This window comes from Macaca fascicularis, chromosome 9, assembly GCF_037993035.2.
Source record: "Macaca fascicularis isolate 582-1 chromosome 9, T2T-MFA8v1.1".
NCBI classification, from domain to species: domain Eukaryota; kingdom Metazoa; phylum Chordata; class Mammalia; order Primates; family Cercopithecidae; genus Macaca; species Macaca fascicularis.
In genome coordinates, this window is record NC_088383.1 from 18,593,598 (window position 1) to 18,618,212 (window position 24,615).

At 36.1% G+C, this 24,615-nt stretch overlaps 1 protein-coding gene across 4 annotated transcripts in view; it reads left to right on the forward strand.

The window, feature by feature from the left end:
- Positions 1-24,615, forward strand: part of STAM (signal transducing adaptor molecule) — a 74,147-nt gene that overhangs the window by 38,256 nt on the left and 11,276 nt on the right. For 3 of the 4 annotated variants that reach the window (XM_065520386.1, XM_005564739.4, XM_045399646.2), the window contains 7 exons: positions 6,066-6,141; positions 6,223-6,318; positions 9,426-9,572; positions 14,685-14,775; positions 16,541-16,733; positions 18,312-18,406; positions 22,062-22,150. In XM_065520386.1, coding sequence (XP_065376458.1) covers positions 6,091-6,141; positions 6,223-6,318; positions 9,426-9,572; positions 14,685-14,775; positions 16,541-16,733; positions 18,312-18,406; positions 22,062-22,150 — 762 coding nt within the window. In that variant the 5' untranslated portion in view covers positions 6,066-6,090. Of the gene's footprint in view, positions 1-2,281; positions 2,394-6,065; positions 6,142-6,222; positions 6,319-9,425; positions 9,573-14,684; positions 14,776-16,540; positions 16,734-18,311; positions 18,407-22,061; positions 22,151-24,615 lie in introns of all 4 variants that reach the window. The other variant, XM_045399647.2, reaches the window with a different exon arrangement.

Consider the following 24,615-nt stretch of genomic DNA (forward strand, 5'->3'; position numbering starts at 1 on the left):
TTCCCCTCCTAGCCACTAGTTACTTTTTTCTATGTTCTATCTTTATGAATTTGTCTATTCTAGGTACCTCATGTAAGTGGAAACATAGAATTATTTATGCTTTTGTGTCTGGCTAATTTCACTTAGCATAATGTTTTCAAGGTCCATCCATGTTGTATATATAGCGTGTGTCAGAATTTCCTTAAGGCGGAATACCATTCCATTGTATATCACATTTTGTTTATCCATTCTTTTGTTGATGGACATTTGGCTGTTGTGAATACTATTAATACTACTCTGAACATGGGTGTACAGATATTGGTTAGAGTCCCAGCTGGATTATATGTGGTTATGCTTAATTTTTTGAGGAACTACCACACTTCACAGTAGCTACACCATTTTACATTCCCACTGGCGATGTACGAGGGTTCTAATTTCACTACATCGCCTCCAATACTTGGTATCTTTCCTTTCTTAAAAACATAGCCAGCCTAGTGAGTGTGAAGTGGCATCTCAATGTGGTTTTGATTTGCATTTCCCTAATGACTAGTGACGTTGAACATCTTTTTATGTGCTTATTGGCCATTTGTGTATCTTCTTTGGAGAAATGTCTATTCAAGTCCTTTGTCCATTTTTGAATTAGGCTGTTGTTTGTTGTTGAGATGTAGGAGTTCTTTATATATTCTGGCTGTTAATCCCTTGTCATATATATGATTTGGAAATACTTTCTGCCATTCTGTGGGTTTACTTTTCTTCATTGATGGTGTCCCTTAATGCACAAAAGCTTTTAATTTTGATGTTTAATTTATGTATTTTTTTTAAATGAAGAGTTGATGTTAATTTGTAAACATTTGGTAGAATTCACCAGTGAAGCTTTCTATTTCTAAGATTTTCTTTGTGGGAGATTTTCTTAATCAGAAATTTAGTCTTTTTACTTGTTACATAACTCTATTCAGACTTTCTGTTTCTTCTTAAGTCAGTTTCTTTATTTTTTTATTTTTTTCTTTCAACACCTAAGCATACCATAGTTTCAGTAGTTTCCTGTCTTTGTAGGGATTTGTCCATTTTAACTAGGTTATACGATTTGTTGGCATAAAGTTGTTCATAGTGTTTTTTAAAATCCTTTTTATTTCAGTAAGGTTGAGAGTAATGTTCCCTCTTTGTTTTCTAATTCTAATAAATTGAGTCACCTTTCTTTCTTGGCCAGTCTAACCAAAAGTTTTTCAGTTTTGTTGATCCTTAAAAAACAAAAAAACAAAAACGAAAAAACCTTCTGTTTTCATTGGCTTTTCTCTATTGTGTTTCTGTTGTCTGTTTCATTTATTGCCTCTCTTTATTGTTTCCCTCCTTCTGCTTTGCTTGTTTTGGGTTTAGTTGCTCTTTTTCCTGGTTTCTTAAGGTATGATCTTAGGTTACTGATTTGAGATCTTTTTCCCCAGTTCTTTAGATTGTAGCAAAATAAACATAGCATAAAATTTGCCGTGTTAATGGTATTGAATGGCATTATGTTGTGTGCTATAGTCACCATCTACCTCTAGAACTCTTTTTTTTTTTTTTTGAGACGGAGTCTGGGTCTCGCTCTGTCGCCCAGGCTGGAGTGCGGTGGTGCGATCTCAGCGCACTGCAAGCTCCGCCTCCCGGGTTCACGCCATTCTCCTGCCTCAGCCTCCCGCGTAGCAGAACTGTTTAAAACTGAAACTGTATACCCATTAAACAATTGAACAGTAACTCCCCATTCCCTGCTCCCCAGGCCGCCTGGCAACCACGTTCTGTGTATGATTTTGACTACTCTTTTTTTTTTTTTTTCTTTGTTTTGCAGATACGGTCTCACTCTGCCACTGAGGCTGGAGTGCAGTGGCACAATCATGGCTCACTGCAGCAAGTGATCTGCCCACCTCAGCCTCTGTAGCTACAAGTGTGTGCCACCATGTCCGGCTCATTTTTTAAAATTTCTTGTAGAGGCAGGGTCCCACTATATTGCCCAGGCTGGTCTCACACACCTGGGCTGGAGCAATCCTTCCACCTTCATCTCCCAAAGTGCTGGAATTATTGGTACAAGCCACTGTGCCTGGCCTTGATTTTGACTACTCTTAGTACCTCATCTAAGGGGCATCATACAGCATTTGTCCTGTTGTGACCAGCCTATTTCATTTAGCATAATGGCTTTAAGATTCATCCCTGTTGTAGCATATGTCAGAATTTCCTTTTTATAAAGGCTGAATAGTATTCCGTGTATGTATACACCACATTTTGCTTATCTATTTATGTGTCTGTGGACACTTGGGTTGCTTCCACCTTTTAGCTATTGCGAATAATACTGCTGTGAACACCGGTGTACCACTATCTCCTCCAGAGCCTGCCTGCTTTCAGTCCTTTGGGGTATATACCCAGAAGTGGAATTGCTGGAGCATATGGTAATTCTATTTTTAATTATTCAAGGAACCATTATACTGTTTTACACGGCACCTGTAGCATTTTACATTCCCACCAACAGTGCACAAGTGTTTCAATTTCTCCACATCTTTGTCAACACTTAGATTTTTCTGTTTTTCTTTGTAGTAGCCATCCTGATGGGTGTGAGGTAGTATTGAGATTTTTTTTTTTTTTTAATGTAGGTGCTTATAGGTATAAATTTCCTTCTGAGCACTGTTTTTACTGTACCCTTAAGTTTTCTTGGGTTATGTTTTCCTTTTCATTAATCTCAAAGTAGTTTCTGATTTCTCCTGTGATTTTTTTCTTTGACCCATTGGCTATTTAGGAGGATGTTGATTTTCACATATTTTAATTTTCTACATTTCTTTGTTCTTTCAAATTTTATTCTACTGTCTTTGGAGAACATGCTTTCTATGATTTTTTATCTTTTTAAATCTGTAGAGACTTGTTTTGTGACTTAACATTGTTTATTCTGTATAATGTCCATATGCCCTTGAGAATAATATATTGTATTATTTTTAGTTGAAATAATTTATAAATGTTGACAATGTGTTATTAGAGGAAAATATATGTCATTTTAATCTGATGATTTAATATTTTGAGGCTATCCTTTTGAATTATATGAAGATTCCCTGTTTATGTTGTCTTAATTTATTGGGAGGCACATCTGTGGCCAGAACATAGCATGTTTAAGAGTGACAGGTATGAATCTTGTTAGTGCCTATTACTGCCTGGTAACAGGCATCATGGGCAAGGAACTGAACTTCAGTAAATGGAGGACTTTTACTGTGTTTGCTGTGAATGTTTTGAACACTGAATGAGTCCTTTGCTATTATATAATTTTTGAGAGCCTATGCACATGATGTTTCATAGGTTATATGAATGGTTACTCTGCTTTACTATTATCACTAATTACCATAAAGCATCCCCATGAAATGCATGTTTGCTACATGCTTGACCTGTCATTTAAATAGATCTGTTTTTACTGAGCTATGATTTATCTACAACAAAAAAATGCATGCCTTGTACATGTATGGTTTGATAGTTCGATGCGTTTTGACAAATATATACACCTATATAAGTATCACCCCAACCAAGATAGCATTTAATCACTCCCAAAAGTTCCTTCTACCTTATGCAATTACTAATATGCATTGTCACTATAGATTAAATTTCCTTTTCTAGAATTTCATAAAATGAAATGGTATTGTTAGTACTCCTGTGTCTAGCACTAAATATGTTTTTAAGATGAATTCATATTTTTGTGTGTATCAATATTCCTGTTTTTTGGGAAGAGGTATTACATTGTGTTAATATATTGCAATTTATCCTTTCATCTGTTGATGAGCATTTGGATTGTATCCAGGTTTTGACTCTATGAACAGAGCCTCTGTGAACATTCTTATACAGAATACTGGATAGTGTGCTTTCATTTTCATGTCCTTAAGGGAAGTTATGGTTCTGTGATTTCATTTGATGTAAGCATTAGATATATGTTATTTGATTTCCAAATATTTGGATATTTTTATGCTATCATTTTGTTATCAGTTTGTAGTTTAATTTTGTTATGGTTGAAGAATGTACTTTGAATGACTTTAGTCCTTTTAAATTTATTGGTGTTTGTTTTATAGGACAGAATGTAGTCCATTTTGTTGAATTTTCCATGTACATGGAAAAAAATGGGTATAGTGCCATGGGTGGGTGGATTGTTGTGGAATGCCAGTCAGGTCATGCTGTATGATAGTGCCATTCAAGTATTCCATATCAGTCATTTTTTTTCTTGTGTTATCAAGTCATTGAGGGGGCATGTTGAAGTTTCCAGTAGATTTGTCTGTTTTTCCTTTCAGCTCTATCGATATTTCCTTTATATATTTTGAAGTTCTATTATTGTGTTCATACACATTTAGAATTATGTTTTCTTGGGGGACTTAACCATTTTATTATGTACTGTCTCTCTTTATCCCTGTTAGTATTCCTTGTTATGAAAACTGCTAACGGTAGTGAATTGATACAAGTATAGTTGGATTTCAGTCTTAATTTGCCATTTTTCTAGATGATTGGTTATGTTTCTTCTGTTTTCTCTTTCTGTCTTTTGTGTATCAATCAAATAGTTTTTATGGTTTTTTTTTTAATTGAAAACTTTTTTTTGAGACAGGGTCTCACTCTGTCTCTCAGGATGGAGTACGGTGGTGCCATCACAGCTCACTGCATCCGCGACCTCTGGGGCTCAAGTGAACCTCCCACCTTAGGCCATTCCCTGCGCCCCTAGGAGCTGGGACCATTTCTGGCTAATTTTTGTATTTTTTTGTTTGTTTGTTTTTGTAGAGATGCGGTTTCACAATGTTGCCCAGGCTGGTCTTGACCTTCTGGGCTCAAGCCATCTGCCCACCTCATTCTCCCAAAGTGCTGGGATTATAGGTGTGAGCCACTGCACCCAAGCTATTTTATTTGCATTTCTCTCTTAAAAGTATTTGTAGTGGTGGCTCTCTGTTAAATTTTTTCATTTTTTTCTCTCTGTACTTCAGTTTAGATAACTTTCAGCATATTTTCAAATTTACTGATCTTTCTTACCTGATTAATTCCATCCATTTTTCAACTTTACATACTTTTTGTCTCTAGAATTTTATCTGGGCCCTTTTTAATACATCATTTCTTCATCATTATGTGGATGATTTCCAGCATACTTATAATAGCTTATATAAAGTCCTTGACTGCTAATTTCATCATCTTGGTTATTTCTGCATTCTCAGTTGACTGAATTTTCTGCTAGTTGTGTATGATAGTGTTTTTCTTCATATCATTTCTTCATATCCTTTTATTGAATGCTTAGTATTTGAATTTTACATTGTTGATCATCAGGTGTTGTATTCCTGTTAAGGAGTGTTGGACTTTATTTTTCAGAAGTTGTTACATTTGTCTGTGGCTTATGTTGTTAGGCCATGTGTAGGTATGGTTGAGCTGCGTTGCTAGAGTCTAAACTCCCCTGTATATCCACTGAATGCTCTGGATTATCAATAGATGCTTCACTGTGGTCTCATCTCTGACAACTGTGTGAACTTTGGATCTCTTTAGCGTATTGCCCTGGTCACTTTTTGACCAGTTTCATGGAGTTTTTCACCTGTGCATGCGTGTGTTTTTCTGAAAGTCTTCACTGATACTTGGAAACTGCCTCTAGGCAGAAAGTTGAGGCAAACTTCTGGCTTATCTAATTAATTTTCCTTCTTGTGGATTATCATTCAGTACTGCCTGTGGCCTAATGTCTTTAAAAAGTTAACCTCAATGTATATTTTCAATCTATTTTTCCAGTTTTCTAGTTGTTTACAACGGGAGTGTATAGTCTGGTCTGTTTTTTCACCCTGGCTAGAAGTGGAAGTCATGGCCTACCATTTTATTTTCAAAACTTTGTTTTTTTTCCTACCCAGAATTAGCCTGAAATGCCTCATCTATGATTACTAATAAGAGATCCTGTTAATTTTGTTTGAAACATTTAAAGGAACTAATTTACAGTTTTTCAACCATGTTATTAATAAAAATTAAATTTCCCTACTTTATCATAGTCTCCCTTTTTATCATAGTCTTTTGTCTATAACAGTTAAGGGGCAGGGGGAAACTAGATGTATTATTAAGTAATTTTTACTTTTCTCGTTTTTTAGACCTAAGGATTGTCTTCGGTCTATTATGAGAAGAGTGAACCACAAAGATCCTCACGTTGCTATGCAGGCTTTGACTGTGAGTGGTTTCGTTTTAACCTGTACCACAAAATTATCTGCCACAATGGAGCCCCTTTAACTTCTGATTTTGTGCTTTTAGCTTCTAGGAGCATGTGTATCAAACTGTGGCAAAATTTTTCATTTAGAAGTGTGTTCAAGAGATTTTGCTAGTGAAGTAAGCAACGTATTAAATAAGGTAAGGAGCATTATTTCCAGAAATTAATTAAGGCAGTCTTCTTTCTTCACATATTTTATTGTTTAAATCTTCACAAAGGACTATTCTGTGCTTTTTAAGAAATCCTTTCTAGGATGTGTCTATCCAGTATATAAATAAATATTATGTTTTGCTGAAGAGACTGCAGATTCATGTAACTTTGAGTTAGTTTTTTCAAGCCATATTAGAGTATTTTTAACCTGTTCTTTTCCATCATACTTTCATCTGATAAGAAAACAGGTATTTCTATATCTAATTAAATAATATCAGTCTATTTTAGGTACCGTTTTTATAGGCACAAGGTATTTTCCTAATGGAAAACCTTTCAGAAATACTGCCAAAAGTCTATGGCACCGTTGAGTTTTTATCTTTATCAATAAGGCCACTTCCTGGCCATCACAGGATTTTAATACTATACTGCTGTTCTTACTGGCTGAACCCACAGCTGGAGTTGCCTTAAAAGTGGTGGCGGGAGAGTTCCCACAAGGGACCGCCCCAAACTGTTCCAGATAGGGCCAGATGAGAATCCAAAAAAAGAGGCACTAAATGCCAGGGTGATCACTCTAAAGCATTTATTAGGGAAACTTATGAGGGCTGCAGATTTATAGGAGGATTTAAGGAATTTGACCCCAGGTCGGGGCTGATTTCTATGTTTTTAGCAACACATTTGATCTTTTAGTGTTTTGAGCCACAACCTGAACAACTTTATCAGTGCCTAAAAATGTTCAAGGCCCCAGTTTGGGTCCAAACCTGTGGTGGAAAACATGCAGCTGGCTGGGTCACAGAGCGGGACAAGGCACTCTGCTTTTCTGTTGGGACACAGAAAAAAGCAGTGAGAACGGGTGACCCTACAGCTGCCCCCTCAACTGCGTGTAGAATTCCAGTCACACAATTCAGGAAAGTTTTAAATTTTCAATTAGTAATAGGTGAGTTTTCCCAGTAAAAATTTGTGCATTCTAAAGGTAATTATTTTTAGCTTTTTTAGGGGGAGTATTATAAATCAAGAGAAAGTTTTTGTTTGTTAAAAGGGAAAATGCCTCATGTTTTTGGGAAAAATGAGTAGTTCTAGGTTACAGTAGGAAAAAAGCTGTATAGAAATATAGTAAGAATTTAAAATTCTGTACTTTTTGAACATTATGGTTAAGTGATAATTCTTTCCCTTGCCTGCTTTATGCATTAATATTTAGTTATTTTCTACTAATTAATAAATATTGTCTTTTAACGTCCTGAATGTCCGTCGAGATGTACAACTGTTTATGAAGAGATTCTAAAACCATGTTTTTTGTAATATAGGTGAAAAATGTGGTATGCAAACCTGTGTATAGTAGTGCAAACAGTCATTTCAAAAAACGACTACCTATAGGCAAGAGGACTTCTCTTTATTTTCTGAATGTTTTACAATGAACATATTGGTTTTGTACTTAATAACGTCCCACCGTTTTTTTTGTTTTCTTTTTTTTTTTTCCGAGACTGCGTCTCGCTTTGTCACCCAGGCTGAAGTACAGTGGCATGATCTCAGCTCACTGCAACCTCCGCCTTCCGGGTTCAAGCGATTCTCCTGCCTCAGCCTCCTGAGTAGCTGGGATTACAGGCATGCGCCACCATTCCTGGCTGGTTTTTGTAAGTTTTAGTAGAGACGGGGTTTTGCCATGTTGGTCAGGCTGGTCTCGAACTCCTGACCTCGTGATTGCCCGCCTCGGCCTCCCAAAGTGCTGGGATTACAGATGTGAGCCACTGCACCCAGCCAACATCCTGCCCTTTTTAAAAATTGCCTTTTATTAAACAAATTAAGTTCATGTATAGTCTCAATAAAGCATTTACAAATCCATTATATGCTCGCTGGCCAAAATACAGATTATGTGCACTTAGGAAGAATTATTTTTCTTCTAATAGAGTAATCTAAAAGTCTAACCTTCTCCACTTTTAGAAGCTTTAGCTAATTATTTAGTAAACATTAATTTGAAATACATTTATGACATTTCATAGAGGAGTTATCTTCACTTTTCTCTGCTATCTGTGAAGGTTTCTTTATATCTATTACATCAAATAATAAGACTTTAGATTATTGCCACTATGAAGATACATCAGTATTTTAATGAACTGGCCAGGTTTTTTCCCATAATAAGCAGTAAGTAAAATAATTTATTTTGAAAACTCACTACATTTATCTCTTTCTTTAATACAGAAGAATAGTGCCCTGCACACTTGCCTTAGACTAACCTGAATCAGTGTTGTACATCAACCATAAAGAGTTAACGTTATTTTGAGCTGCATGCGGTGGCTCATGCCTGTAATCGCAGCACTTTGGGAGGCTGAGGTGGGCGAATCACTTGAGGTCAGGAGTTCAAGACCAGCCTGGCCAAAATGGTGAAACCCCGCCTCTACTAAAAGTACAAAAATTAGCTGGGCATTGTGGTGCGCGCCTGTACTCCTACTTGGGAGGTTGAGTCAGGAGAATCGCTTGAACTCCTCCCACTCCTGGGAGGCGGAGGTTGCAGTGAGCTGAGGTCGAGCTACTGCACTCTAGCCTGGGCCACGGGGTGAGACTCTGTCTCAGGGAATAAAAAAGGAAAAAAATAGTTATGTTATTTTGAAGAAATTCAATTTTCAAGATGATTAACATGCAATGTATCTCAAACCAGGCCCCAGATAATTAAGCATCATGAAAAAAATGCATAGTCATGAACATTAAGAAGTCAGGAATTCTGAATAAAGGAACCATATCATTTATTCTCTTCTCGCCTTCCAACTTTCGTATTGCTTTGCAAAAAGCAAACAGACGCTTTTCCTTGTCTTACTGATGTACAAACCTTGCTTCATTGCAAAATATTCTGAAGTCCTTTCAGATCTCCAAAATGTTATTACCTATTTAATGCTTTAATTTTGAAGTGAGATATATATTATGGGTTTTTTTCATAGTGTGAACATTTGTTTTATTTCTAATAACTATATTTTCTTATTTGTCTATAGCTATGCGTAATTTGTGTTTCAAAAAATATCTATAACTTTATAATTTTATATTTAAAATGTCTGTATTAAATCATTGGCTAGGAAATTGGTGCTCTTTTATTTCTTTTTCTATTTTACAGGGTCATCCTAAAGTATGTGAAAAATTAAAGGCTCTTATGGTTGAATGGACAGATGAATTTAAGAATGATCCACAGCTTAGTCTAATATCAGCAATGATTAAGAATCTTAAGGAGCAAGGAGTTACGTTCCCAGCTATTGGCTCTCAGGTATTTTGGGAATGAAGCTGTGTGTGTGCTGCAGTTTGTTTCTCTTAAATAGCTATGTTTATTTGAATTTTTTTCTTCATTCCCTGGTAATTTTTTACTACTTCAGAGGAATTTTCATTAGTAATACTAATTGTATCAGTAACTAGTTGTATTGGTAGTTAGTAATACTAGTTTTCTGGCATTCAGAGGTGCCAGAAAAGTATTACAATGGAATATTAATGTGCTCTAACCTCTCTCCTTCTTTATAAATGAATTGGTTTAACAATTTGCAGTTTTTGAAATGTTTTGGTATTGTTTTTGTTTGTTTGTTTTTGAGACGGAGTCTAACTCTGTCACCCAGGATGGAGTGCAGGGACGTGATCTTGGCTCACTGCAACCTCTGCCTCCTGGGTTCAAGCGATTCTCCTGCCTCAGCTTCCTGAGTAGCTGGGACTACAGGCACGCAAGGCCACACCTGGAATTTTTTTTTTTTTTTTTTTTTTTTTTAATAGAGATGGGTTTCACCTTGTTGGCCAGGCTGGTTTCGAACTCTTGACCTCAGTGATCTGCCTGTCTTGGCCTCCCAAAGTGCTGGGATTACAGGTGTGAGCCACCAGCCCGGCCAGTACAGTTTTAATAATAGACACAAAATAGCTTTATTAATTAGGTAACACTATCTTGTTAAATGCTCTTAATGCTATAATTGTCTACAAAGAATGACAGCTCAAAAATCAGGATATCCTTAGAAGTTAGGGATGACTTGAGAGATTCTTTTGATGAGGAAATTTATGAATTCCTGTATTAACAATGAGAGGACTCTAGAAGGAGTAAATGAGAAGAGAAGCACCTGAAGCATTTTTTCCTTAGTAAGAGCCGACCAGTACAGACGTCTTCCTTTCCCCAGTGGATATGAATAAATAGCTTAACTTTCCTCTCCTGTCTGCCCTTGTGCCAAAAAAATTCAATCTTTAATTTATGTCATATAGAAAAAAATCAAGAAATGTCTTTTTTATTCCTATTTCTATTTTGGGTAACCTTCCTTTAGGATGCCCAACTAATCAAGAGGCTTAAAATATGTGCTGATTTACTGCATTGTCTTTCCCCAGTTTATTGACTGGGACAGACTATAATGAGTGACGTAAAACCATGAACGGAAATCTGTGAGTGTGGAGGGCTTACATTTTGACCACTTCAGGGAGTCATGTAGCTTATCTACATTGATCCAGACCTACGTGTGCTTTCTTCCCAAGGCATTTCCAGTTTATCTGAGCGCTCTTGAGATGTGAAGACTCAAAAATGTATTTGGGAGAGGAAGGAGGCAAAGGACATTTTTCTTCTTAAAAAAATTTTTAATTTTTGATTGGCTTTACAATGATAAATTATGTCTTTGAAAATTCATTCATTCATAATTGATAGCTGGTTGTTACTACTCAGTCTGGTTTCTAGAATCTGTATAATTAAGGAATAATCTTAAGCAGAATAATCCAAGACATTATACATTCGTTGACAACAGAAACAATGTTTATTTATCAAAGAGTAGACTCACTGCAGAGAACCCACCTAGAATAGGTAGAGAAAATACAAGCCCACTAAATATCTAGAGTCTTTGGTTCTTGTTAACTGAGAACGCGGTTTGACCAGCATCACTGGCATGACCTGGAAGCTTGTTAGAAATGCAGCATAGTTGAACCCACTCCAAACCTATGGGTTCATCATCTCCATTTTAACAAGATCTTCAGAAGATTAATATGCACGTTGAGGTTTGAGAGGCACTGCTGCTCTAGAGGACAGCCTTCAGTCCAAGTGAAAAGCGCATTTCAGTCCACAAAGGGACTTACTCTTGTAAGAAAAGGAAGAATTAATGATTGTGCCATATGTACCCTTGTTTGATTAATCTACAGTCTTAGCCACGGAAACAGTTTTAGGGAGCCTCTAATCTAATCCGCTCATTTTTACAGATGAGGAAACTGAGACTCAGAGTGGTTAAGTGACTTGCCCAGGGCCACAGCTCATAGTTGACAGCTGGAACTAGAACACAGGCATGCTGATTCTCAGTTCAGTGTTCTTTTCACTGCCCGAGTCTGCCTTCTTTGATAGAGAGGTTAGTGAATATGTGTCTGAACAGACCAGGCTTCCAGTGGAGTGAACACTGGCCAAGAGCATTATGTCTTGATTGGTAGAGAAACTAGCTTATTCTCTTGTTCAAGAGATTCAGGACATAGAGGAGCAATAGTGAAGACAGGACTTACTTTTCATCCTTTGATCTAGATGTTATAAAGTATGTAACAGCTAATCTTGTCGTAGTAGCTATATTTCACCTACAAGAAATATATATATAAAGTAAAATATGATGAGGTAGAATGATTTTTTTAGTGGTTTCTGAAAAGCTTATTAGAAACCCTACATGTAAAGAGCTTCACATTAAATGAAAAAAATAAATCATCTAAGTTCAATTGCAGAACTCCCTGTAGATTTTAAAGCCACTTAGTTACTTAAGTTATTACTGTGTTTTCATCAGACCAGATTTTTGTTAGGGCATGCTTAACAAAAACCTCTGAAGATATATTTTTCTTTTCTTTTTTTTAGCCTGGCTAATTTTTTTGTATTTTTGATAGAGACGGAGTTTCACTGTGTTAGCCAGGATGATCTCAATCTCCTCACCTCGTGATCTGCCCGCCTTGGCCTCCCAAAATGCTGGAATTACAGGCGTGAGCCACCGTGCCCGGCCAGGCATTTATTTTTAGAAGAGCTGAGAAGAAAACAACTTTTTGAGGTTCACGGAATACAATAAACACTCTCAATTCTGACCTATCTCTAGTTTCAGTTTTCTTTAGATAATGTTTTAATTATCAGACACTTCTGAAAACTAAAGGTATGCCTGGTCAGAAATAACTTTTGTGGTTTATATAAATTTTTGTTCACAATTTGGCAAACTTCACAATTAGACAGATTTGAACTTTTATGGTGTGTGAAGAAATCTCTACCAGTCGAGAAGTGCAGAAACAAACTGTGATATGTGAAGCCGTATGTTCCTGAACTGCACTTTTCATTCAAAGTTCCTTTCTTTCATCAGGTTCTAAATGTAACAATAACACTTGTCTTATTTAGTAGCCAACTATAGTAGCAATGCTGCTAGCCTACTTCTGTCTTTACATCAAAAGTTAGTGCTAACAAAACTGCATCAGCATGAGTCAGGTGACTTTATCACTTTTCTTAATATTTTTACATTATTTTCTTCTGTACTCAGATGAAAAAAATATACTTAGAAAAACATCTTAGCCGGGCGTGGTGGCGGGCGCTTGTAGTCCCATCTATTTGGGAGGCTGAGGCAGGAGAATGGCGTGAACCCGGGAGGCAGAGCTTGCAGTGAGCTGAGATTGTACCACTGCAGTTCAGCCTGGGCGACAGAGCAGGACTCTGTCTCATAAATAAATAAATAAATGCCTGTGTGTTTGTTTGACAATACGAAATCCAGTAAGTGAGGAGTGTAGAACTGTATTTTACTATAATGTCGAATATTTCTCCTTTCATACCCTCAACAAACATTTATTGATTGCTTGTAATATTTAGGCACATTCCCTCAGGGAACATACAGTCTGGTTGTGGAGACAGACATGTAATCAGACAATTATAACAGAAGCTGAGATTATTGCCTGTTACGATGTTCCAGTCACTGTTCTAAGTGCTATACATGTGGCAATTTGAATGTTTTTTAGAATTCCATTTTTAAATTGTTTGCCCTGAGAATGACAATATACATTTATAACTTTTCATGATCTACTTTGAGTTAATATTTGATGTAAAATATAGAAACTCTGCATCCGTAGAGGTCCATTTATGCTGTAGTTGTCATGTGTATTACCTCTACATACATTATAAGCCCTGGAGGTAATGTTACATACTTTTTGTTTTAAACCCTGAATGAGCCCATCTCATCTAATGTTGGAATCACATGTGTTAATTTAATATTCTAAATAGGCTGTGAGGTGCCCATGAGGTGTAGGTGCTATTATTGTACTCATTTTATTGATGAGGAATTTGAGGCACCAAGGCTAATTTGCCCAGTGTCATCCAGCTAGAAAGTGGTAGATCTGGGATTTGAACTCATGTCTGCCTGACTCCATAACTTACATTCTTAACCACTCATATCACAGTACCTTGTTTAAAGGTGTTATCATAAGAACAAACAAGAGAATGTGTAATTAACAGGTTTAGGGATGCCTCATTGAGAGTGATATTTTAGCTGATTACTGACTGATGTGTTCAAACTCAAAAGGGAAAAAGTGAATGGAGCAAAAGGAGCCATAGTGGGAGAACGTTGTAAGGAGAAGCAAATGAGTGTCAGACTTGTAAAGTACTGGTATATAGACTGCTCAGGAACTGCTGGCAGTTTCTGGTAACTGGTAGAATGATTGGAAATGAGGTTGGTAAGATAGGCGAAATTCTGATTTGCCTTGAATGCTTTGCAAAAACTGAGAGGCCATGGAGCCCATAGGCTTAGAAACTTATAATTCTAGAAGTGTGAATTGATTTATATGTTTGTTTGTTGTGCATTCTCTTATTTACACAATTTAATAGAGGCAGTGATATACTGTCAGAATTAGCTACTTGTAATTTGGTTTACAAAATAGGATTTTTGAGTATTTATATCATTATATATATTTATATGTATATGAGTTCCTGAAGGTAACATCCTGACACTTGATCCAAAAGGATATGATAAATATAACTATTAATAGATATTAAAGAATTTTTAACTATTTCTGTTTAAAGTAATTATCTCTTTCTGTCTCCCAGCCCCTTTTCTGGTTTTGGAGTTTTTTTAAACACATTGAAATCTTCTGTAGTCTGTCTTCTCTGATTTGTGTACCATATGCTTTTAGTTGAACCTCTTGACACAAACCTGGGAGGGTATGCCTAGGCTGCCTCCTGTAAGTGTCCGGTTGCTCTCTGTGTCCTCCAATTCGGATTCTTTTCCCTCTCCCTTTAAGGTGGAAGCTGCTGCAGTTTGGATTTCTTTTTTCAGAAATCTGTGCTAGATTGATGAGAAAGGTTTTGCAAATTCTTAGGGGTAGGTAAGAGGAGGAGAATTTGATAACAACCATCAAATACTGTGTTCCTCTTTTTTGTCAGGCTGCAGAACAAGCAAAAGCAAGCCCAGCTCTTGCAGCCAAGGATCCTGGTACTGTGGCTAATAAAAAAGAAGAAGAAGATTTAGCAAAAGGTACGTTTTTAAGTCCCTGATGGTGGGAAGAAGATAAGCCTCTGTTTTTTCTCTGAGATATTTAAAAGATAAAATAAATAGAACTTTATAGCAAAAGCTGAAATCTACTTTGTTGCCCTCCTCAGTATTCTTTCCTTTCCTCTTGAGAGGCAATTACTGTTACATGTGTCCTTTCAGTCTATGTTTTTATGACAGTTTTTTACTATACTGTGTATCCAAAAACAGTATCAAGTACTTTTTTGTGTCTAACAAGTTTGTTTTTCATAGGTAGTACACTTGAAGTGCCATTTGCCACTTGCTTTTCTCATGCAACATTATGTTTAAGATCTATTCATGTGACATATCCATTAACGCTTCTGTAATATTCCAGTGTACTAATGAGTGTACCACATTTTTCTATCTTTCTACTGATGGATGTGTGGATTCTTTCTGATTATTATTATTATTGTTATTACTAAAATTAAGCTGCAGTGAGTATTCTTGTACATATTCTCTGTGCACATGTATGTGACTGTCTCTTATGTGTGACTAAAAGCAGTATTGTTGGATCATGGCATTGGTACATCTTCAGTTTTGCTAAATGGTTCTATGATTTCTTTTTCCATTAGCAGTGTATGAAAGCTATGATTAATCTCTGACAACACTTAGTAATCTTAAGGGTTTCACTTTTGTGAATCTGGTAGGTTTAAAATGATGTCCTGTTATTTTAATTTTAATTTTTTTGATTGCTAGTGAGACTGAGTTCTTTTTTGTATATTCACTGCTCATGATGATTTTCTCTTGGGTAAATTGTCTTTTGTTAAATAAAATAATGATATGTAGAAGTCTTTATTTGAAATATTAATTTGTTATCTAATTATTGTAGATATCTACTCCTGGTTTTTGACCTTAACTTTGATAATGGTGTATTTTATCAAGTAGAAATTTTAAGTTTTGAGAAGGCCAGAGCTGTTTGCTCTTTTGTTATGATTTTTACTTTTTAGTGGCTTTTAAAAAATACTGTTCTCTACCTCAGGGTCCTAAAATATAGTTTTCTATATTGACTTTTAGTAGCTTTAAAGTTTTGTTTTCATATTGGTTCTTTTATTAATCTAAAACAAGAGTGGAGGAGCAGAAAGGGTTCTGGGTTGAGTTGGAAGCAGGATAATCAATGCACTGAGATTACATTTCAGAGCCTGAATGACATATGGTGATGGTCTGCACTGGGGGAGTAGTGGTGGAGATAGAGGAGACACATTTGAGATCTATTTTGGTGGATTTGTTACATTGAGTCTTTAGACTGCTAAGAATTACCCTTGGAGAAATAAAATCCTGATTCTCCAAGATTAAGGCTTTGATTTAGTAAGTCTGCAGTGAAGCTTGATACTCTTGACTTTCCAGGCAATTTTGATGATTATTTTGAAAACTTAAGCTATAGGAATACATTTAAAAGGTCAAGGAAAATGCAAAATATCTGCAGCTGAAAAAGAAAAGGAGATCTAAGAGTTTGTATTTTTTATTACCCAGAATAATTTACATTGTATTTGTTCAGTAAAAATAGGAATTACCACGCTGTTCCAATTTTGTTAATTTATTTTTAAACTTTCAGTTGTGAATGAATGAATAAAACTGACAACATGTTTTTTGTTCAATATATCAGGATATGTTCTAGTTTCTAACTATGCTGCTGAAGGAAGAATACCTTTTACCTTGATGTCTTTTTCTACTTCTTCAGATTGTTGGATATAATAACATTTTGGATTTTTAAAAACTCATTGTTTTCTAGCCATTGAGTTGTCTCTCAAGGAACAAAGGCAGCAGTCAACCACCCTTTCCACTTTGTATCCAAGCACATCCAACCTCTTAACTAACCACCAACATGAAGGCCGAAAAGTTCGTGCTATATATGACTTTGAAGCTGCTGAAGATAATGAACTTACTTTTAAAGCTGGAGAAATTATTACAGTTCTTGATGACAGGTAATGTTAATATTACATTTAAAATTTGTATGAAAGTATGTATGGCTTCGGTGTTTCATATTATTCCTGTTGATCGCAGTTACCAAATATAATAATAAATATTGACCCAGATGCTTCTCTGTATGGCAGACAGTTGGCTGATTTGCTTGTGTTATACTCAGTGGATTCTTATTTTGTTGTTTAATTTTTTTCTTATTTATTTCTTAGTTTTTAATTTGTTTTGGAGGCGTAGTTTAATCTATTCATTTTTGGTTCTACCTAATAATATAGATTGTTACATTATTTAAAAAGGTACAGTTCTGGAAAAACACTGAGTATGTATATGTACTTAATGGAATTTGTAAGAAACATATAATCTATTGAGTTTTTATACACAGAACAGTATGTCCATATGAAACAACTTTATTTTATATGGAATTATACATTTATTCAGGAGGTGATACGGTGTATCAGTTTTTTTACTCTAGCTTTGTGATGTTTTACTTGAAAATGAATTGTTACTGATGCTTGTTACTGATAATGCAGTATTGAAATTTACAGGTGTTTTTAAAAAATCAGCTCAAATTGATTTAAAGTTCTTCCTGTAGTATCTCTCTTACTTACTACCTTAGTCCATTTGGGCTGCCATAACAAACTACTATGGACTAACTGGTTTAAAAACAACAGGAATTTATTCCTCACAGTTCTGGAGTATAAGTCCATGGTCAAGGACCCGACAGATTGACTGTATGTGGAATGCCCACTTTCTGGTTTGTAGAAGGCTGTCATTTTGCTGTGTCCTCCCGTGGCAGCAGGGGCAATGAGCTTTCTGGGGTCTCTTTTATAAGGTTGCTAATCCCGTTCATGACCTAATCATTTTCCAAAGGCCCCCCCTTGTGATACCATTGCTTTGGGGGTTAGGATTTCAACCTGTGAATTTTGGGAAGACACAAACATTCAGACATATTTTAACATTTTTTTTTTATTTGTTTGTTTGATTTTTTGAGTGGAAGAAAATGAAGTAAAATTTGAGCTGGTTGGCTGGAAATTGCACAAAACCTTGCATCTGTTCTTTCAAAAACATTTATTAAGTGCTTGCTAGCTTTCCATACACTAGAGTTTACACCTAGGAGTGTACTCTTTGTGAATGTTTTACACTGAACAGCGTCATCTTTCATATTTGTTCTGTTGGGAGATAAAAAGAAAAACCTTGCTAATGTGTACTGGAAAGAGCAATGATTTAGGAATGGAGACTGAAAGTGAGAGCCTGTCTTTATATCTCATTACAAAGACTTCTTACTCTGGAGCCTGTGAACCACCTGAAGCTGACAATTTTTTCATATGGGTACCTCTTTTTTGGGAGAGAGTCCATAACTGCAAAGCATGCATCCACAGTCAAAAGGATAAACAACCCTGTGTTTAATAGCTTCTTACCTTTTCTGAGGCTTCTTCTTTTGTAATAAAGGAAGATTCATTGGCCTTTTCAGTGGGTTATTGTGAGATTCAAATTTTGTAATAGTGTAAGTTAAATACTACAAAAGATAAAGATTTATAGAAATAAAAATGTTGTGGTAAAGCATTGTTTTCTGTTTGTCATAGTGATCCTAACTGGTGGAAAGGTGAAACCCATCAAGGCATAGGGTTATTTCCATCTAATTTTGTGACAGCAGATCTCACTGCTGAACCAGAAATGAGTAAGTATTTTCCAGCCTGCCAATAAATAATGTTTTCTAATCCTTTTCTTAATGGAAGTTGAGTAAACTGAACTTTTTAGAGCAGCGTTGCCCAGGCTGGAGTGCAATGGTGCGATCTCGGATCATTGCAACCTCCGCCTCCCAGGTTCAGATGAGTCTCCTGCTTCAGCCTCCCGAGTAGCTGGGATTACAGGTGCCAGCCGCCACTTCCAGCTATTTGTGTGTGTGTGTGTGTGTGTGTATTTTTAGTAGAAACGGGGTTTCACCATGTTGGCCAGGCTGATCTTGAACTCCTGACCTCAGGTGATCCACCCACCTCAGTTTCCCAAAGTGCTGAGATTACAGGCGTGAGCCATCGTGCCTGGCCTAACTTTTTTTTCATATATGTCTATGTAGAGGTTGTTGTTAAAATGCAAATTCATTAAGAAGTTTTACAGAATTTATACATTATATGTTTTTCTTACCAGTTCATTACAGTGTGACAAGTACAGTATAACCTCAGGGAGAATTTTTCCTGTTCAAAGGTTGGGACTGTTTCTCTAGTGTGTAGTCCCAGACTTGAAAACAGTGGTCTCCAAGCAACATGTCAGATATTCAGAAGGAACCATTTTTACTAATCATATAAAAGTTTGTTTGATTTACAAACCCTGCTGACTAGGATAATAAACTAGAAAGTGGGGCTGTATACCAGTGGCAGGCTTAACAGTTTCAGGAGACATAGCTACATAGTCGGTCAAAGTAGTGAGAGACAGTTTACTGTATTTCTACATAATACTGTGCTTTAATGAATCTTCATAATGATGAGTTTAGTCATCAAGCAAAGTTTAAGTCATAATCTCCCTCTAGGAAAACAGAAAAATAGATCTGTGTTGGTTAAATGGCATTGCGTAGTGTGCTGACTCTTTATTTAAACAGCTTCTATGTGTAGGTTGATATGCTATAGTTATTTGGCAAAATAGCTCATATTATCTTTTTTTAATGCTAGATAGAAGGGATCAAAGAAAATTACAAACCACAAGATGCTTAGGTGTTTTTTAGTTTATAAGAACTTTAAGAAAAAAAAAATCTTTGTCCCGGTCATCTTTTTATTTCCAGTAGCTCCTAATAGTGAATCTTACAATACATGCTACATAAATACTTATGGAATAAATGATACAGAAATATATATGTTAACAATAAAGAGACACTTCACTTCTCTTTCAAGAGAAGGCTTGAACAGCAAACCAGAAAATACAGATCTTTAAGAAAATGATGCACTCTCATAGCACTGCCAGGGTGCCTGGTGTCATGTTTATAGAGACACATTGGTGAGACCCAGTCTTTCAATGATGTTTTCTATGTCTGTGAGAGTTCAAAAACATGTCAGCCTTATTTAAATGGCATTGCGTACTATGCTGACTTTTTAATAACCTGGGCTAGTAATGATGTTTTGTTTGTTTTGGGACTTTTTTTTTTTTTGGTCCTGAATCATTTCCTGGAGAGGATAGAATTGCTTGGAGTTCTGTTCAAGATAAGGTCCAGGATCTCATGTAGATCCTGGATCCATTTCATCTTTTTTTTTTTTTTTTGTCAGTCATATAGCAATGCAGCCTCCATATGAGTTTTCTAGTTTTTCTCATGTTTTTCACTCTGGACAATCTAAAAGAGAAACTGAAGCATCAGAGCTTATGTAATGGGGTTGTAGTTCTCAAGCATGGAGAGCAGGTGCTAGCATGATCCCCAGAGCATCATTCTTTTGAGGAAATAGAAGCCCACTTAGCATGTCAAATAGAAATGGCTGCCCTATTTAGCTTGCTTTTGGTTTGGAGATACAGTAAAATATTGTGAAATCTTTTTGTTATATATTGTATATAAATAAAATTTTTTTTTACACACACATAGTATTAGTTCCTGTGAGAAAAGGGGCTGCAAACTTGTGCATCAAGAGCTGTTAGAATATGAAGTCTGCCATGTGTTTTCTTGTGGGTAATGGCCAATGCAGTGCCATCCCAGCTTTCTACTTGTCATAGCTCAAGATATAAAAAGCAAAAATGTCTGCTGCAGATGTTTCTTTTCCTTTATAGGAAACTGAATCAGCTGAAACTTTTTTTTTTGTATGTAGAATTTTGCTTTTGGTGACTTGAATGGAATGATTATATTTCTTAGGTTGGAAATTAAGCTATTTCTGTGTTATACAGAAGCACACAACATAGAGTACCCAAGTGATTGGACTTCATGTTCTTCGGGTAAAATCACAGGCACAGGCCAGATTCCAGTAGTATGGGCTAGTAGAACAAGATTGATTGGCATTCAAATCCAGCCTTTGTCTTAGCTTTCTCTTTTGCAAGAGTTTTTCATCTTTCCAAACTACCTTATTTATAAAAAGGGCATATCTCATAGGATTGTTTTGGAGATTCACTGGAGGAAATGTAATATTCCATCAAGCATACTCAATAGTTTAATAAACATTATTTCCCTTCCTTAAATTGCCCCCTCCCATCTCCCTTTCCATCATGATTCCTAATATTTTTATGAATTGATCGACCACGTTGATGCAAGGATTAAAAAGAATAGAAAGGAAATTTGTTTAGTAGAGTCGTATGTGCCTTTCAGTAGTATTTGGAGTTTATTATATAGCTATCGTTATGTTAAATCATTTTTAAAGATTGCTTTGGTGAGTAGGAGAACTATGTGCTTCTGGCCAATGGGTTGTTGATCCCTCAATGACCACTTTTCATTGTCAAATAATAATATTACATAACTAGAAAGTACAGGCTGATTTGTTGGAAAACTGAGATCCCTGCCAAGGCCACTTGCAAAGTTCTCCACTGGCATGAACGTCATTCTCTAAAAGCCTAAGTGGCATGCCAGAGAATATATAGCTGATTTTCCCGTTCATTACATTGGAGTAATGTGGATTTTCTATCAAACCAGGTTTTTTTTTTCCTGTGAAATGAGATTTTTTTCTTGAAGGATTGGTAATTTAAAAAGAGGGTTTATTTTAAATTGCAGAATTCGGCCGGGCGCGGTGGTTCAAGCCTGTAGTCCCAGCACTTTGGGAGGCCGAGACGGACGGATCACGAGGTCAGGAGATCGAGACCATCCTGGCTAACACAGTGAAACCCTGTCTCTACTAAAAATACGAAAACTTAGCCGGGCGAGGTGGCAGGCGCCTGTAGTCCCAGCTACTCGGGAGGCTGAGGCAGGAGAATGGCGTGAACCCGGGAGGCGGAGCTTGCAGTAAACTGAGATCCGGCCACTGCACTCCAGCCTGGGTGACAGAGCGAGACTCCGTCTCAAAAAAAAAAAAAATAAATAAATAAATTGCAGAATTCATTTAGGCCATTGAAAAACTTTGCTTTTGTCCTCCAGCTTACTAAACTCTGATATGTAGTAGGTGATTAATCTTTTTTCAGAAATACAACTCTTCTTATTAGTGAAATCTCTTTTTATGGAAAATGTAAAATGTTTACAAGAGAAAATTAAGAAATCCAATTTCATAAACTAATGTTCTGTTATTACTGCCAAAATCTGCAACTCAGTTATTTCCTAAATTGTGCCTTTTAGCTTGCTGGGAATATAAGAAAAATCCCCAAATCTCTCTTGGAAGTTAAAGTGCTTTAAAGTAGAATTTTAAATGTATTATAAAAAAAGATAACTTTTACATATCTTACAGTTAAAACAGAGAAGAAGACGGTACAATTTAGTGATGATGTTCAGGTAGAGACAATAGAACCAGAGCCGGAACCAGCCTTTATTGATGAAGTAAGTGGTTTCCATGGTGATAGGAGTTGGTGCTTTGTATTGAAATTTAAATGGTTTTGCTTAAAAAGAAAATTGATTACTTGAGTTTTTTTGTTGCAAAAATTTTTGTGTTTTTCTGTTACAAAAATTCAAGCAATGTAGACGATGCAGATTGTTTTTCAAACTTCCTCTCCAGTCCTTTGTTTGCCATGTCAGAGCCTCATTATTTTAAATTTCTGCTGAATATTCTGTAGAGTGACCTTAACATGATTTATTTAATCTGTTGTTGAATGCCTAGGTTGTTTACAGCTTTTACAGTGTTGTAGTGAGATTTTTTTTTTAACATCTATCTTTGTGTTTCTTTAGGGTAGGTATCCAGGAGTGAAACTGTTGAGTTGAAGGATTTGTGTGTTTTCCATGTTAATAGATACTGTCAAATTGTTGAGCAAAACAGGTTTTTACACTCCTATTCATACCATGCGAGAACTCCTGTTTCCTGGCATACTCCACAAGGATATAAACTAGTTTAGTTTGCGTATTACTGAGGAAGGGACACTGGTTGACTGTCTGTTGAAACAAATAAATTACTGTTCTAAAAATAAAATTGTCATTAAATTACTTCTACATAAATCATTTTATAAAAGCAGTGCTAATATATTGAATATCATTGGAGATGATTCATGGCTCCTCGTATTGAACACATTCTAGTATTTGAGGAAAAGCTTATGCTAATTTTATATTAAATGTCTTCATATGTCATTGTCACACCTGAAACAATGTATATTTTTAGTAATTATGCTCAAAAATATAATGTCAACTTGGTGACACATCATAATTTTTGGAGCCACATGATGATACCCAAATTTGTATTATTGGATTTAAATTTGAGATTTCTTGAATTAAGTTAATCACTCCTATTTAGTTAAGCTTTATAGAAACATCTGCTATTGCTACATATAAAGAAAAGATTGAAACTGGCTACCTTTTTCATCTTTAAGTGTGTTTATGAAAAAATAAAAAGCATGTTTGGGGTTGTCTTTGTCTACTCAAACTTAATACTGTGTTTTAAAAATACCATTAATGTAACTGTTGAATTAACTTACTAAATTAAATTATGCAACTAGCAAACCATTCAGGATTTTGTAAGTGTCACATTGTATAGATCAGGGGTTGGCAAACTCTCAGGCCGAATTTAGCCTGTTGCCTGTTTATTGGAACACAGATACATTTATTTATACATTGTCTGGTTGCTTTTGTGCTGCAGTGGAAGAATTGAGTAGTAGCAACAGAGATCATATGGCCTGCAAAGCCTGAAATATTTACTGGCTGGCCATGACAGAAAAAGTTTGCTTGGCCCCTGGCATAATTTAAAGAGAATCTTTTCAGATCCTGATTTACCATAGCATTCTTTCCTAAAATTGATCTGCCTGAAAACATTCTCTCCTACCATTTGTCGTTTTTCCCCCTCTTTTCCTTTTCAAGTCTTCTCTCCCACTTTACAGAAAAAAGGCTTACCACTTGCCCATAGTGAAGATTACCCTGGTACATTGCCTCAGAGTATAAGAATTACCAGGGATGATTCCAAATATTGGTGTTTGTATTAAGAAAGTAATGACTCTAAGGCCGGGTGCGGTGGCTCAAGCCTGTAATCCCAGCACTTTGGGAGGCCGAGACGGGCGGATCACGAGGTCAGGAGATCGAGACCATCCTGGCTAACACGGTGAAACCCCGTCTCTACTAAAAAATACAAAAAACTAGCCCAGCGAGGTGGCGGGCGCCTGTAGTCCCAGCTACTCGGGAGGCTGAGGCCGGAGAATGGCGTAAACCTGGGAGGCGGAGCTTGCAGTGAGCTGAGATCCGGCCACTGCACTCCAGCCTGGGCGACAGAGCGAGACTCCGTCTCAAAAAAAAAAAAAAAAGAAAGTAATGGCTCTAATGACTAGTTAACACAGCTGAGATGGTTTCATATTTTTTGTTTTTAAAAAATAGGACCAAAATGAATTTTCAGCTAGTAGATCATTAAAAATAATTTTTAATGAAAGACCACTGTCATTCCATTCCATCTTTCAGAAGGCACTGAAAGAACTTAATGAAATTGCCATAATAGCTTGATTATATAAACAAAATTTCTCCTCACTTTCAACTATAAAAACGAAAAACAGGAATAGAACTGATGCTGAATCCTGGCTCATTTTACTTTTCAAAACTTGAAATATAGTTAGTGTTGTTTTGACCCTTTATATATTAATAATAAATATAATCATTACCGTATACATATGAATGTATCTAACACCGAGAGTATTATCATCAATTTACATATTTTTAGTGCGAAGAAATCTCATATGGTCATCAGTAGAAAACTTTCAAGCATATTAGGATAAAATTTTGGGGGGGTGGGAAATTGAGTGGAAATATGATAAGTTCAAGGAGAAAAACAATTTGAAATACATGACAGAGACTGTTTTTTGAATGGTAATGGTGAGTGC